General features: G+C 36.8%; 1 protein-coding gene across 12 annotated transcripts in view; it reads left to right on the top strand.

The window, feature by feature from the left end:
* Positions 1 to 12,267, top strand: part of KCNIP4 (potassium voltage-gated channel interacting protein 4) — a 453,265-nt gene that overhangs the window by 333,957 nt on the left and 107,041 nt on the right. The window contains exon 1 of one of the 12 annotated variants that reach the window (XM_063335355.1): positions 5,968 to 6,671. The exons of the other annotated variants lie outside the window; for them this stretch is intronic. Coding sequence (XP_063191425.1) covers positions 6,560 to 6,671 — 112 coding nt within the window. The 5' untranslated portion in view covers positions 5,968 to 6,559. Of the gene's footprint in view, positions 1 to 5,967; positions 6,672 to 12,267 lie in introns of those variants that run through there. 12 annotated transcript variants of the gene reach the window in all.

Genomic DNA, 12,267 nt, shown 5'->3' with positions numbered 1-12,267 from the left:
CACTTCTCCTGTGTAGATATACATTTATGCTTACAAACTTAGTAGTGGCAATTCCTGCTGCTGCAAGATAAGTATGATTTAATATAAAAAGAAAAAACAGGTCTGTAGGCTGAAGACACAGTCACATAATTTTGAGATAATTTCATTTGTCAAGTAAGCCAGTGGGCTTTGCAGTAAAACAAACCCGAATTTGATTACTTACTATTACTAAATGTAATTTAACCTTGTTTAGGAAAGAGATAGCCTCTCTGTAATGCTTTGCTAAAGCTTAATAAATTAAAATGCTACTGTTACTCCCATGGCCATGCTGTTTAATTTACAATCCACTTGCACACTAGCTATTTTAAGCATAATTGTATAATATGCTTTATCAATTAATTTTATAGAAAAATGAAACCACCTGTAGCTGTTGTGTCATGGAGGGGGTTGTTAATGGTTGTCTTGTGGGATTCTTTTCAGCTCTTGTTTTCACATCAGTAATGGCAGCAGTCCTTTGATTTAGATCAAAGCAAGAACAAAAGCTTCTTAGGAGCAAGTGAGAGTCAGAAGGTGAAAATGAAGAGGAAAAAAAGTTATAAAATCCCATACCATAGCCTAGAACTAAACTACTAAAATGAGAAAATGAACTTTTTACAGCTATAGCTGCAACATTATTTTAGTGTAATTTACTTCTGAGGATGAGACCAAACCTTCAGAAGCTTGGGTATCGTATTTTCTTCCTTGAGTACAAACCAGTGAATCTTATCTTGCCTGTACAGGTGTTGAATTTTTTCTTTCTCAGACTATATTCACTTGCAGTCATTAAAGATCTAGGGCACTTAGTGTAAATATTAAAGATGATATATGAAGCCTGAGAAAGTTAATCTTGGGTAATTACACTCTACATAGCTCTTCTAACTAGCAAAAATTTCTCTGCAATTTTCGTTGGATAAGTAATCTGCTAGTGCAATACGGTGCTCTTCAGTAGCTGAAGCACTGATGAGACGAACAAAGTGATTCCATACATTAGTCTAATTTTTCTAAGCATTTTATGAAAATGTCATGATATACTGTGATTGGCTGTAGCAGCCTATGCAGGAAGTGTTGCATTGTAAAATATGAATTCTTTTACCCCGAGAATAATTCTTGAAAGGATATGTGTACATTAATAGCTTCTCCGCGTTCTCCAAATGCTTTCTAGCAGGACATAGTTTTATTCTGCAGATCTAAGATAAAAACTTTTCTGTGTAGAAAACTAGTATTGCCTGTGAACAGATTTCTCACTGGCTAACTAATAGGAGGATTAAGTTTGTTATCCACCAGATAACTTTCCTAATAAGATCAGATCTGGCATGAACAAGAAGCTGAAGCTTAGTGGTTCGTATGACCTGTATGTAGGTGCCCTTTCTGTGTTTATTTGACAGTTTCTTTCTCTTCTGGCTGACTGACGTTTCCCTCTGGAAAAAAAAGAGAGTACAGAAAGAAGGGCAGCTAATTAATACTTCCAAATTTTGTTTCTATTTCTAACTCATCAGCAGTTTCCCTTTTCAGCTACATTGGGGGAAATTATCAAATAGAGTCTAATGAACTATTACTGCTAGCCAATTAAGACTACCCCTTCTCCCCTCTCCCCCCCAGTAAATTAGTTACAACACTGAACAGATTTACTCACTTAGGAAAACAGTATAAATCAAGTCTATTAAAGAATAATAATGCATTCTTGCCTTGAAAAACTATCCCATTTTGATCAGCCCCATTCTACATTAAACAGCAGCAAATCCAGAACGTCTGCACAGAAGACAAATGAAAATCACTATAAGTATGAAGAGATTTCTTTTGAGAAAAGCCTGGGAAGACTGATACTTTTTACAAGCAGATATTAAAAAAAAATATAGTGGAAAGACATAAAACACTCTAATGTATTTGGGGATCAGGTAGGCATTCATATTTCTCTACTCTCATACAAAAATCAGGAGAAATTGAAAAGAGGAAGAGTTTATAAATCACAGTAAAACCTTCTTGTAAACACAGAAATAAAATAAGTGAACCAAGAATTCTTTATGAAACTTACAGCAATTAAAAGAGAAATACATGCTTCATTTTACTGTGCTAATTACAGTGACAGGTTATAGTTAAAAACTAAGAGTGTACTGGAATTAAAGTAGTTTACCAATATATATAAAAGAAGTATGACAATACCAGATAATTTTTTAAGAACTGTGTCATCATATAAAATTATAGGAAAATTTTATACCCTAATACGCTAGTCACAGAAGTATTATTTAGCTATTTTTAGGATTTCAAAATGGTTTATTCCTTAATTGTTCAATTCATAACATCCTACACGTTACTCTCAAGCGTTTGCTACTTCTTGTGATATGTTAAATTAGGTGGAATGTTTTTTGTTTTGAAAGATCTTCTCTGCTTTGAGTCAACTTTGAAATCATTAAAATTCAATTTCCCTTATCTAAGCTTTATAAATAATATTTCAGAGTATTTTTTTCTTTTTCCAGAAAGTAGGAGAAAATTGTAGGTATTCTATAAGCATAGAGCAATCGGATCTAAAAATTATTTAGTACAAAATACACTGTCATATTTAAGGTGGCTTTTTATAATAATTACATTCCATCCATAAATTATTCTATTTACAATGGTTAGAGTAGCCAGTAATTCCTTGGGATTGTTTGTGGAAAAAATGTAAGGACTCCAGAATGGGTTTGTTCTCAGAGACCCCAGATCTACTCTGTTCAGAACTTAATTCTGATTTGTGCTTCCAGAGATAAGATATATCTCCTACAGCACTTCAACAAGGTTTCTCTTGTCTGCTTACTTAGGAGAGAAAAACTTGGGCTTCTTTTTATGCTTGTACAACTAATCACTGGGGGAAGGAATTGGCAGGAGAAGGTCCATAGCCATGAACTCCTGCACTCCATCCTTTGAGGAATGCCATGCCTTGCCATGCATCAGCACCTGCCGCAGCCTTACGCTGCAACATATTCCCTCCTTACTTGGTGTATTTTTGTGTGCATGTTTGTTCCTAATTCAGGAGTGCTCTGTACTGGAGATCAGTCCTAACATTGTTATGCTTTCCCATAATTAACGTTTCAGTAAACCCACAGGGTGTTAGTGCCTGAGTGTCCAGCAAACAATAAAGGTTCCACTTCAAATCTTTGTGGAGAGGAATTTACAGCCAGTGCAAGATGCACTGTTTAGATGGGATAGCTTCCTAGCAATGTTAGCACTTTTTTTTTTTCCCCCTCCATGCAACCTATTGGAGAATCATAAGAAAGTTTATGCAAACTTAAATATATTATTAAATCACTACCAGATGCGTTGCAATGTCAAAAATGAAAGCAGGAATTAGGGAAAGTCAACAAGCCAAAGCAATGCTTGGATAATACAAGTTGTCAGCCCCTAGTTTCACTGATTCATGTAAAGGATGGTGTTTTCTTTTGTATCCTGGGGGTGGCATTGATGAAAAATTTCTTTTCTTTGAAGAGCATCTAAAATTTTTTTGTAGTGTTAATACAGGGTCTCCATAAGGACATGTTACGGAAATATTTATTTTGAAATAATTGAACAAAATACGAAGTGAAAGAAATTACACTTGGCTATGAATTCAGGTGCCCTATATACATAACTGAATTTTATCTCCTTGTACAAGATTGATTTCATTTTCAAATGCTTTGAGGAATGGGATTTTTTTGATTGAACCATTTCCAGAAGAATTCACCTTTGTAGGCAACACTGTTGTTTGAATCGGTTGCATGGTGTATTAAAGAAAATATTTCATACATCACTTCTTTTTCCTTTACACATAGTTTCTTACCATTACTGTTTTATTTTTAAGTGCTAAGACTTAGAGATTCGAAAAGTTTGTATGTGGTTCCCCCAATTTAGAGAACTATCATGAAAGACAACAGGAAAAGTCTATTTCTTTTTTTAAGGAGGTAATCTTTGAGGTCAGTAATCAGTTACATTAATTCAACTGGATGTTCTCAGGTTTGTTGGGTTTTTTTCTTTAAAAATTCTTCTGTAACTCTTCTGCTGCGCAGGTAGAATTGGCCCCTTAAACTCATCAAATTAATGATCTCTGACCCTTTCATTTTTTAGAAGGGATCCAGGTCTCTTCTTGTGTGAAAGCAGAAAACAAAAGGCTGGTTATGGCTGACACCACTTCTCGCTGGGTGGCTTTCTGCATGTGTGTTGGCACATTCAGTAGTGGAGTAGAAGGGACTCTGATCCCAGGAGCGCACAACTCAAGAACACAACATAGCCTGGACGTACTGCAGGGAGGGAGAATTTAGACTGACAGATTTCTCCATTGTAATAGTTTCCCTGATACTGTTTAGTAACAATAAATAAGGCCGCTTTCACTGTTATGGTATGATTGTTTGCATTATATTAGCTTTATTTTTTCTGTAATGCCTGTAAAACAATATGGATCAAAGTGGGATCACATTAAGCCTTGAAATATTGTGAACATTTGGCCATGCTTCATCATTTGAGAAAAAGAAGAAAAATTTGAGAAAAAAGAAAAAATAAATAGGAATAAAATCAAGGAGAAAGTAGACATCAGAGATGAGAGTCAGTTAAGATGAATATGTCAGAGCCTTAAAAGGAGACAATGGTATGGAATAACTAGAAACTGAAAAGAGGAAATAAAATGTTAATTTTCTTTTAAAAGGAATAGAATTTAGCATGAAAATATATCGAATAATTATTTTACAATATAAAGCAAAGGTATTGACATATTTGGAAGGTGCAGATGTGGGATAGTGTATTTGTTTTGATTTATTTTTATTGGGCTTTCCTCTTAGGCACTGTTTTAGCTCTATAGGTTAATAGGGAAAGGAACTGACATTCAGATTGAGAGCATATATAAATAATAAAGAACTCTTGACGTTCTAGTATTAAATACCCAGAAGAGCAAAATCAAAGAATATTGTTGCTTATATATTGCCTAGATATAACCTAAAATTAAATGAAGTACACGTGTGATTTTTCAAATTAACAAAAATATGCAGATTCTAGAGTCCTGCCTGTATGGAAAAATCTCTCTGATTAGTTATTGTAATTCAATACAGATGGCCTTCAAAGAAAAAAGGAAAAAAGCTGATAGTAAGTTGGAGATTACGTTTTTCTTTCTCCACCTGGTATTCCATAAACAATAAAATGTTAATGTTATAATTTGTTATTATGCTGATTTAAAATTATTATGGCTTTCTGAACAAGAATAAAAGTTTCTGAGCTTCTTGAAAGTTAGTAAAAGTTGTTTCTAATGGAAAGAGTTAAGCAACCTAAGATGAGCGGTCAATATCAGATATAATTTATGAGATTGGTTTTATTGCTAGATCATATGTGTTTCTTTTGTATAAGGATGTCTAAAAGTATTTTTTCTGAGACTTCTTTTCATGTTATTCTAGTGCCTTGCATACCAGTGGACAGATTTTAGTTTAATTATTAAGATGGGCACAAGAATAAGCATTTAGGTCTAACCTTATAATATTTATGCACGCGCTGAATAAATACTCTTCAGACTCTACTCTTCACACTGGGTATTCTCTTGGTAATCACATAAATAAACAAAGGACAATTAGTATTATACAGACTATCCAATAAACCAGCTGGGATCATAAGCCTCTGTTCTTTTTCCCCTGATGCACAGCCTGGGCAAAATCTTCCCAGGAGCTGCGGAAAACGCCTAATTCCCATTTGTATATATCAGAGTTTGCGGTTCAACACTTCTAGGTTCACATCCTTAGACAGAAAAACACTGTTTTGTTTCTCAATCAATAAAGAGTACATTCTTCCTGGCTACGGAGCAGGGGTTTGGGCAGTGCATGTCTCCTTGACAGCACTGTATTTTGCTAGCTGGGGGCACGGATCATGCTGATATGGATTTTTTTAATTTCCATTCTCATTTCCACTGAAGATTCTAATTAGATTCTGGTGATGCTTAAGAGGAGGAAGGGACAGTGTTTCTCTGAACGTTATTCTTTCTAATGCAGAGGGCAGTAGTTTTCTGATGTGCAGCATTTAGCACAGGTGAAAACAGATGTCTGTCTTTAGCAAACCGTCATTTGTCAAACTTGGCAAGAATTGTGCTAAGAGGAGCTGGGGAAGGGCTGCGAGGCTCGGGGAGAGTGGCAAAGCCTGGGTCTGGGAGCGCTGGAGTGCAGAGAGCTGATAGCAGCCTGCTCCCGAGTGCAAGTTTCCAGGGAGTGTTTCTTCTTGGCACTGACACAGCCAAGTCTCCAGCTCCGACACAGATGTTCCTCCAGCAGCCCTGAAGTAACGCTGCTTGCCGGATACAATGTCATACCCAGGGGTTCGTGGTCCACCTCAGCCTTCTCAGAGGACTCGCTACTGATGAAATCAAATGCTTAGGGAAGCATGAGATGCGGGGCTTTATCTAATATTTTGTCTCGGCTAGAGTGGCTGGTGAATTGCCACAGCTCAGTACTGCACTGCTTTACACCACTGCAACTTTCTTCAAAGCAAACTCTTGGTAAAATCCTCTAATTTCCCTCTGATTGCGAACCGGTGTGAAGACTGGAATGATTTGCCTGCTGGAAGAATGTTGACTCTCGAGTGGGAGTCAGAGGGACTGCAAACAGTGGGTATTGTTGTGATTATATTTGCATCTCTGAAGCTGCTTCATTTGCTGGGACTGATTGATTTTTCAGAAGGTAAAGTGGTTTGTGCTGTTTGTAGGTGTGGTGTCTGATCTGCTAAAATAGACTTAGAGAGCATCAGGTATAAAAGCTGTGAAATGAAAAGGCTTGAAAAGTGAACATAACATTCAGACTAAAAATCCTGGTTTGCTTCCCCTGGTTTTACTTTGTTATTGTAAAACAGAAGTAGATGCTAGCACAGGATTTGTATTTTGCTGTGAATTTCCAAGTGTCTGTGGGTCGATGTTTATTAGAAAGACTGAAAATAGTGAACATAACACCTGTCAGTTGCCTTTGAAAGCTGTTCAGTGCTATAAAACTTGATAGATTAAGTGGATCTTAGTTCAGTTCTCATTTATAACACACTTTGCTCTTCTGATTTATGATGCAATTAGAGTTTTGTTCTGTATCAATATTTATGTGTTAAAAATCTGTTTTAGAGATAAATGCAAAACACGCTTACTTACAGGATAAGCTCTAGGATCAAGTCTGCTTGACACCTTTCAAAAAAGTGCATAGATGCCAACATTAAATGTGGGTATTTTAAATATATATAATTAATATATGTTTTAAAATTCCTGTTTGCTTGCTCAGATTCCTGTCTGCTGTCTACTATATGGGTCATATCATTTCATCTACTCTCAAAGAGGGCTTCAAATTAGTTTTAACAGGATTTTTATTTCTATACAAAGTGAAGTTTATTTCACATTTTATAGAAATAGGCCATTTCAGTTCAGTTATAAATGAGAACTTTTGCTGTCAACTTTTCAACTTTTTAACAAAATGTCTTGTATGGACTGCTGTAGCAAACAAAAGCTTTTAACTCCCTGAGGTCCTTGCTCAAAAAATACTGCTTTTGTCAGTATATTTGTGCACGTGAACACAAACCAATCCTTTCTGCTTTCAGTCAGAATCACACAGCCAAGGAGAGCACTCCAGTTTTCTGAAACGTTAACTTTTTATCATGGAATAGGATCTCTGATGGATGTAGATTCACATCATCACCTCATAAAATTGTTCAGCTGATAAAATGTGAAATCTTTAACACAGCACTTTTATAGTTACTGAACTATTGAAATAAATCATCCTTAAAACCATCTGTGGTGAGAATGTATAATATTTGCTGTGTTACTATATAATGCATTTGTTCTGGAACTGTAAAATTACTTTTTGAATTTTAAACAAATCAGTGACTTTTTTTCATAACAGTACTCACTTTTTGGGTTTTTTTTATGCTCTAGATGTGTAACGTTTTTAAAACCTAAAAAATCTTCTTACTAGATATGTGTTAGCTTCAACTTTATAACGTATGGTAACATATAGGAAAAAAGGATTAAAATGCAATTTTGGTTTTTCAGCAGGTGTACAGCTACATCCCTTTCTTGATTTCTCACAGTGTGATACTGCCATTAAGTCTGTGGGAAAATGTTTCATGTAATTTCAACTGTATTAAATCACTTTTTTAAAAAAATCCCCCTGGTAGAAATTATACTGATTTTAATATAAATAATAAGTTCAAGATGATGCATCAATTGAAGTGTAATATTTTGTTTTAATGCACCCATTAGTGCCATGGTATTTCCTCACATGATAATGTAATATTTTCACTCAAAAGTACCTAGCAACATAAAACTGATCTCTAAATGTAAAAAGATTAAACATAGTAGATACGTTCATAACATCCGCAGTGTGAATAGCTCCAGTGATTCAGGGGATTTCCTGTGCCCCTATGGCTGATCTGTGCTATTTAACTCTTCCGTGTTTGGGTACTGCCTTTTCTATTAAACAGAATTCTGCCCCAAATGATTAAGGGATATTTTATAGCGTATTCAGAACTAATGGTCTGCTGTTCTCCTACTGAATGCAAGGACAGGTTTTCTGTTGATGTAAGGAGGACCATATTTGAATGACAAGTGTTAATCCTGAAACCAAAATGACCAATGAGGTCTCCCCATCTACCCCATGGAGACAGGGCATGAGCCATATGCTGAAACAAACCTGTTCCAGTAGTTAGGCTTTCTGATGCTTTAACATGCTTGTCTTAACATCCCTGATATCGTAGAATCATCATAATCATATATTGACTTCTTTTGAAAATATCACTGAAAGATAGGGCAGCATGCTTGTCCTGATGTTTGCCAATATAGGACAGAGAAAACGGGTAAATGACAAATCCTTAGTTGCAAACTTCTTACAACTCCACTGATTTTAGTGAGGTTGTTACGATGCATTACAGCAAATTCTACCCATCAGAGTGACTTCTCTAAGCCCAAACCAAGAGTCAAGAGCAGAAATGGGAGCAGAACTACTGTGATCCACAAAAGCATCATGGACTGACTAATTGGAGTGTTTCCATCCTTCCAGTTCACTCATCCTCTCTGTCCACCGAAGTGTAGAGGTAGCTTCAGCTTCACTACTCCTCAATCTGTTTGTACTGTGAAAACGCAACAGCTTGTTCATTGTTTATTTTTGTAGTCATTTATAATTAGACATAAAATACCCTACATCTTGTATTCCAGGCGCTTTCAGTATTATTTTTTAAAATAATAGTAGACTTAGAGAAAAATTTCCTCTTTAACACAGCTACTGGAAGCATTCTACCCAGTACAGCTTTTTTGCCATGTGCAGCCATCTCTCGTGCAAAAATTGACTTTCAATTGAACAGGCAAAAAGATTGGTCACCCAGTGTGCTATGATGGACAACCACCCTCCTTTAGTTTACACAGCGAAGGAGTTATGGTGGAGAAGAGCTTGACTTGCCCTCACTCCTCCATGGGAAAGTAGGAGAATCCAGGAAATCTGCTTATTTTTCTTACAGCGTTCAACATTTGTCAGGACAGGGGACCTGGTTTGATCCTGTGTCCCAGACTAGGGACTATGTTCTACTTCATCCATCCTCCACTTTCCAATAAGCAGGAAAGAGAGACCAGAATGAGGAGAAAGTTGGCTTCACTGAAGCCAGCGAGCTATTTCAGTTATAAGGACAGAATTGAATCAATACCACTTTTACTAGGAAAAGAATGAAACTCTCCTTTCCCTCTCCTTCCATTACTTTGAAAGTGGTTTGACACTGATCAATATCTTCCCTCCAGCTTCCTTGCCTGAAACTTTTGCTGCTGGGTGGCTTCATTCCAAAGCTTTTGTTTTGTTACTCGGCTGGAAGGGGAGCAGAGGAAGGCAATCAGAACTGAAGCAAAGGACCAGAGCAGTAAAGTAGCAGCACCAGGCTTAGAGGGAATTCATCCACCAGGACCTTGGAGGGGAGAAACTGGCAAAATGAAGGATACACTTTGCATTTGTGTGTCCAGAATATCTCTCAAGTGGTAGCTGTATAAAGACATTATGTAAATATGTGTGAGCAACTTTGTAAACATCAGGGGACTGCATAAATCCAAATCTTTAATAGGACAAACTTTGTGCCTCTTCCTTCATTGTGCATTGATTATGTTTGGAATTATAACACCTCATACAGAAGTGTTTCTCTTTTGTTTGTGAATATAATCAACCAGTGTTGCAATTTATTCTAGACCCTGCTATTCCTCCCCTTTTCCTTCCATTAATTTCTAACAGTTTCCAGAACGTGTTATTATTATGTTTCCAAATGCATATTCAGATGTAAATTTCATGTGTCATATACGAATGTCCCATAAACTCAATTTTTTTTGCCTAGTAGGCCCCTCTGGTCCCTACATGTCTTTCAACTCAATAGGCCATCAAGGCTGTGTAGGAATATTTGATCTTTAGCTTCTCTTGCTTGATGCAAAGCAAAGAGCAGCTCAATTACAGTTATCAATAATCATATTTGGCTGTAAAGTCTGCCTTGAGTGTAAATAGAGTAATTACTTGCTTTGGCTAGAATTTGGAAATTGTCTAAGGGGTATATTTTCTTTAAACAGGTAGTTTTCGCTCTTAGGATATATTTGTTCTGTGTAGGTACAGAAAGAGGTTTTTTAGGTTTTTTTTTCTTTCTAATCTAATTTGGATGGGCAGAAGCCACCTCCACTCCAGAACTCATGTTACTGCGTTTGAGTTGATTTGCTCTGTCACACTAACATGCTAAAATGTGGCCTCTTTTGTAGCTCAAGTACTTAAAAGCACAGAGAGGATAAGGTTAGGTCTGTCTGCAGTCATCTGTGTTAACGTGTTGTTAGTTACCCTTATGGCTTAGCAAAACCAGTAAAGTTTAAATTATCATCTCGAATACAGTATGAGTCTCCCCCTTAGAAAATGAATGATATGGGGAAAGACATAATGCTGACAAATTCTCTGTTGCTTTGTACTTTTCTAAGAGAAAGAACCTGAAAAAGTAATGGAGTTTTCTCCTCGTCAACATGCGGCTGGTAAGAATTATCCAAATTTGGATGTCCTACCCATGCACTGGTGGCTGTGCTGCAAGTCCAGCTTCCAGCAGACTCTCCTGTGGTGCTCCCTCTCCTCTCTCAGCCAAATGGGATGCAATATAGCATAACTCCACAATAAACAGAAAGAATATACCACACGTCGCCTTGCCTTCTCTCAGCAGCTGCTTGTAACACCTGATTAGGATCTGCTATCAGTAAGCTGTTCAGTTTTCACATGGTGAAACGTACACATGTACACTTCCTTCTTGTCTTTTTTTCTCCTCCAGAGACACTTGTAGGATTAAGGGAACTACTTTCTTCTGAGTAAGCCAGTATCAACTGCCTCAAAAAATTCTGTTCACGGATGCTGAGATCCAAGTTCCAACTTATGGCATCAAGGTACACAGTAGTGTTAGGTTTGCTATGATCTTACACACCAGAAATGACAAGCAGCTAGGGAAGCTTCTCCTTGTATTCATCTTTGCAAAGGCATAGTTACTTTTGAGCATCATTTGAACTTTCTTTAAGAGATGTTGAGTATTCATCTTAAGCACATCATTCATCCAAAGTTGTCTGGGTTTTAACCTTTTCCCTCCAGACTAGATCAGATCTCCCTTTCTCAGGACCATTTTACTATCATTGTTCAAGTACATTATGAAAACCTGTGTTGAGTACAAACACATTTGAGAAGGAACTGGAGTAAAATATATTTGAATTAGCACTCAGAGAAGGAAAACAGAGTACTAGGTTTTATCAGGATGTACTGCATGTTGAAATGTGACCAACACTCCATCTGACTATTACAGAATACTAACATAAATAGATCCTTTATCAACAAAGGAAATCAGAAGATGAAGGAAAGATCACACAGAAAGCACTCAGTATTCAGTCATAACAACCATTGCTGGGCCAAAATTTCATATCTTTTCAAAGGGAAGGAGCTATTTTCCGCCAGTATATAGAGGAAAAACACTCCAAAGAAAGGTTTGTAACATGCATTTGATACCTGTAGCAAAGCCTGCATCTAACCACTGTGCATCCCAGAGCATGGATACTGGGAGCTTCCTATAGAATGCCCTGCCTAGGCATTTTCCCTCTGCACTCTGCCACTGCCTCAGGCTCAAGCTGCTTTTAAAATGTAGCTCCACATAAAATGATTCATTTTAAGATGACAGAGATTCGGTATGACAAAGTATGCTTCTGAAAAATAACTACACTCGGTCAGCTGAGTATGGGTGAGGAGAGAAAAGCATTGGCTAATCATTAATGTA

Source organism: Chroicocephalus ridibundus, chromosome 5 (assembly GCF_963924245.1).
Source record: "Chroicocephalus ridibundus chromosome 5, bChrRid1.1, whole genome shotgun sequence".
In the NCBI taxonomy this organism is placed as follows: Eukaryota; Metazoa; Chordata; class Aves; order Charadriiformes; family Laridae; genus Chroicocephalus; species Chroicocephalus ridibundus.
Note: the sequence above shows the minus strand (reverse complement) of the source record. Positions and strands in the feature narration are given on the sequence as shown.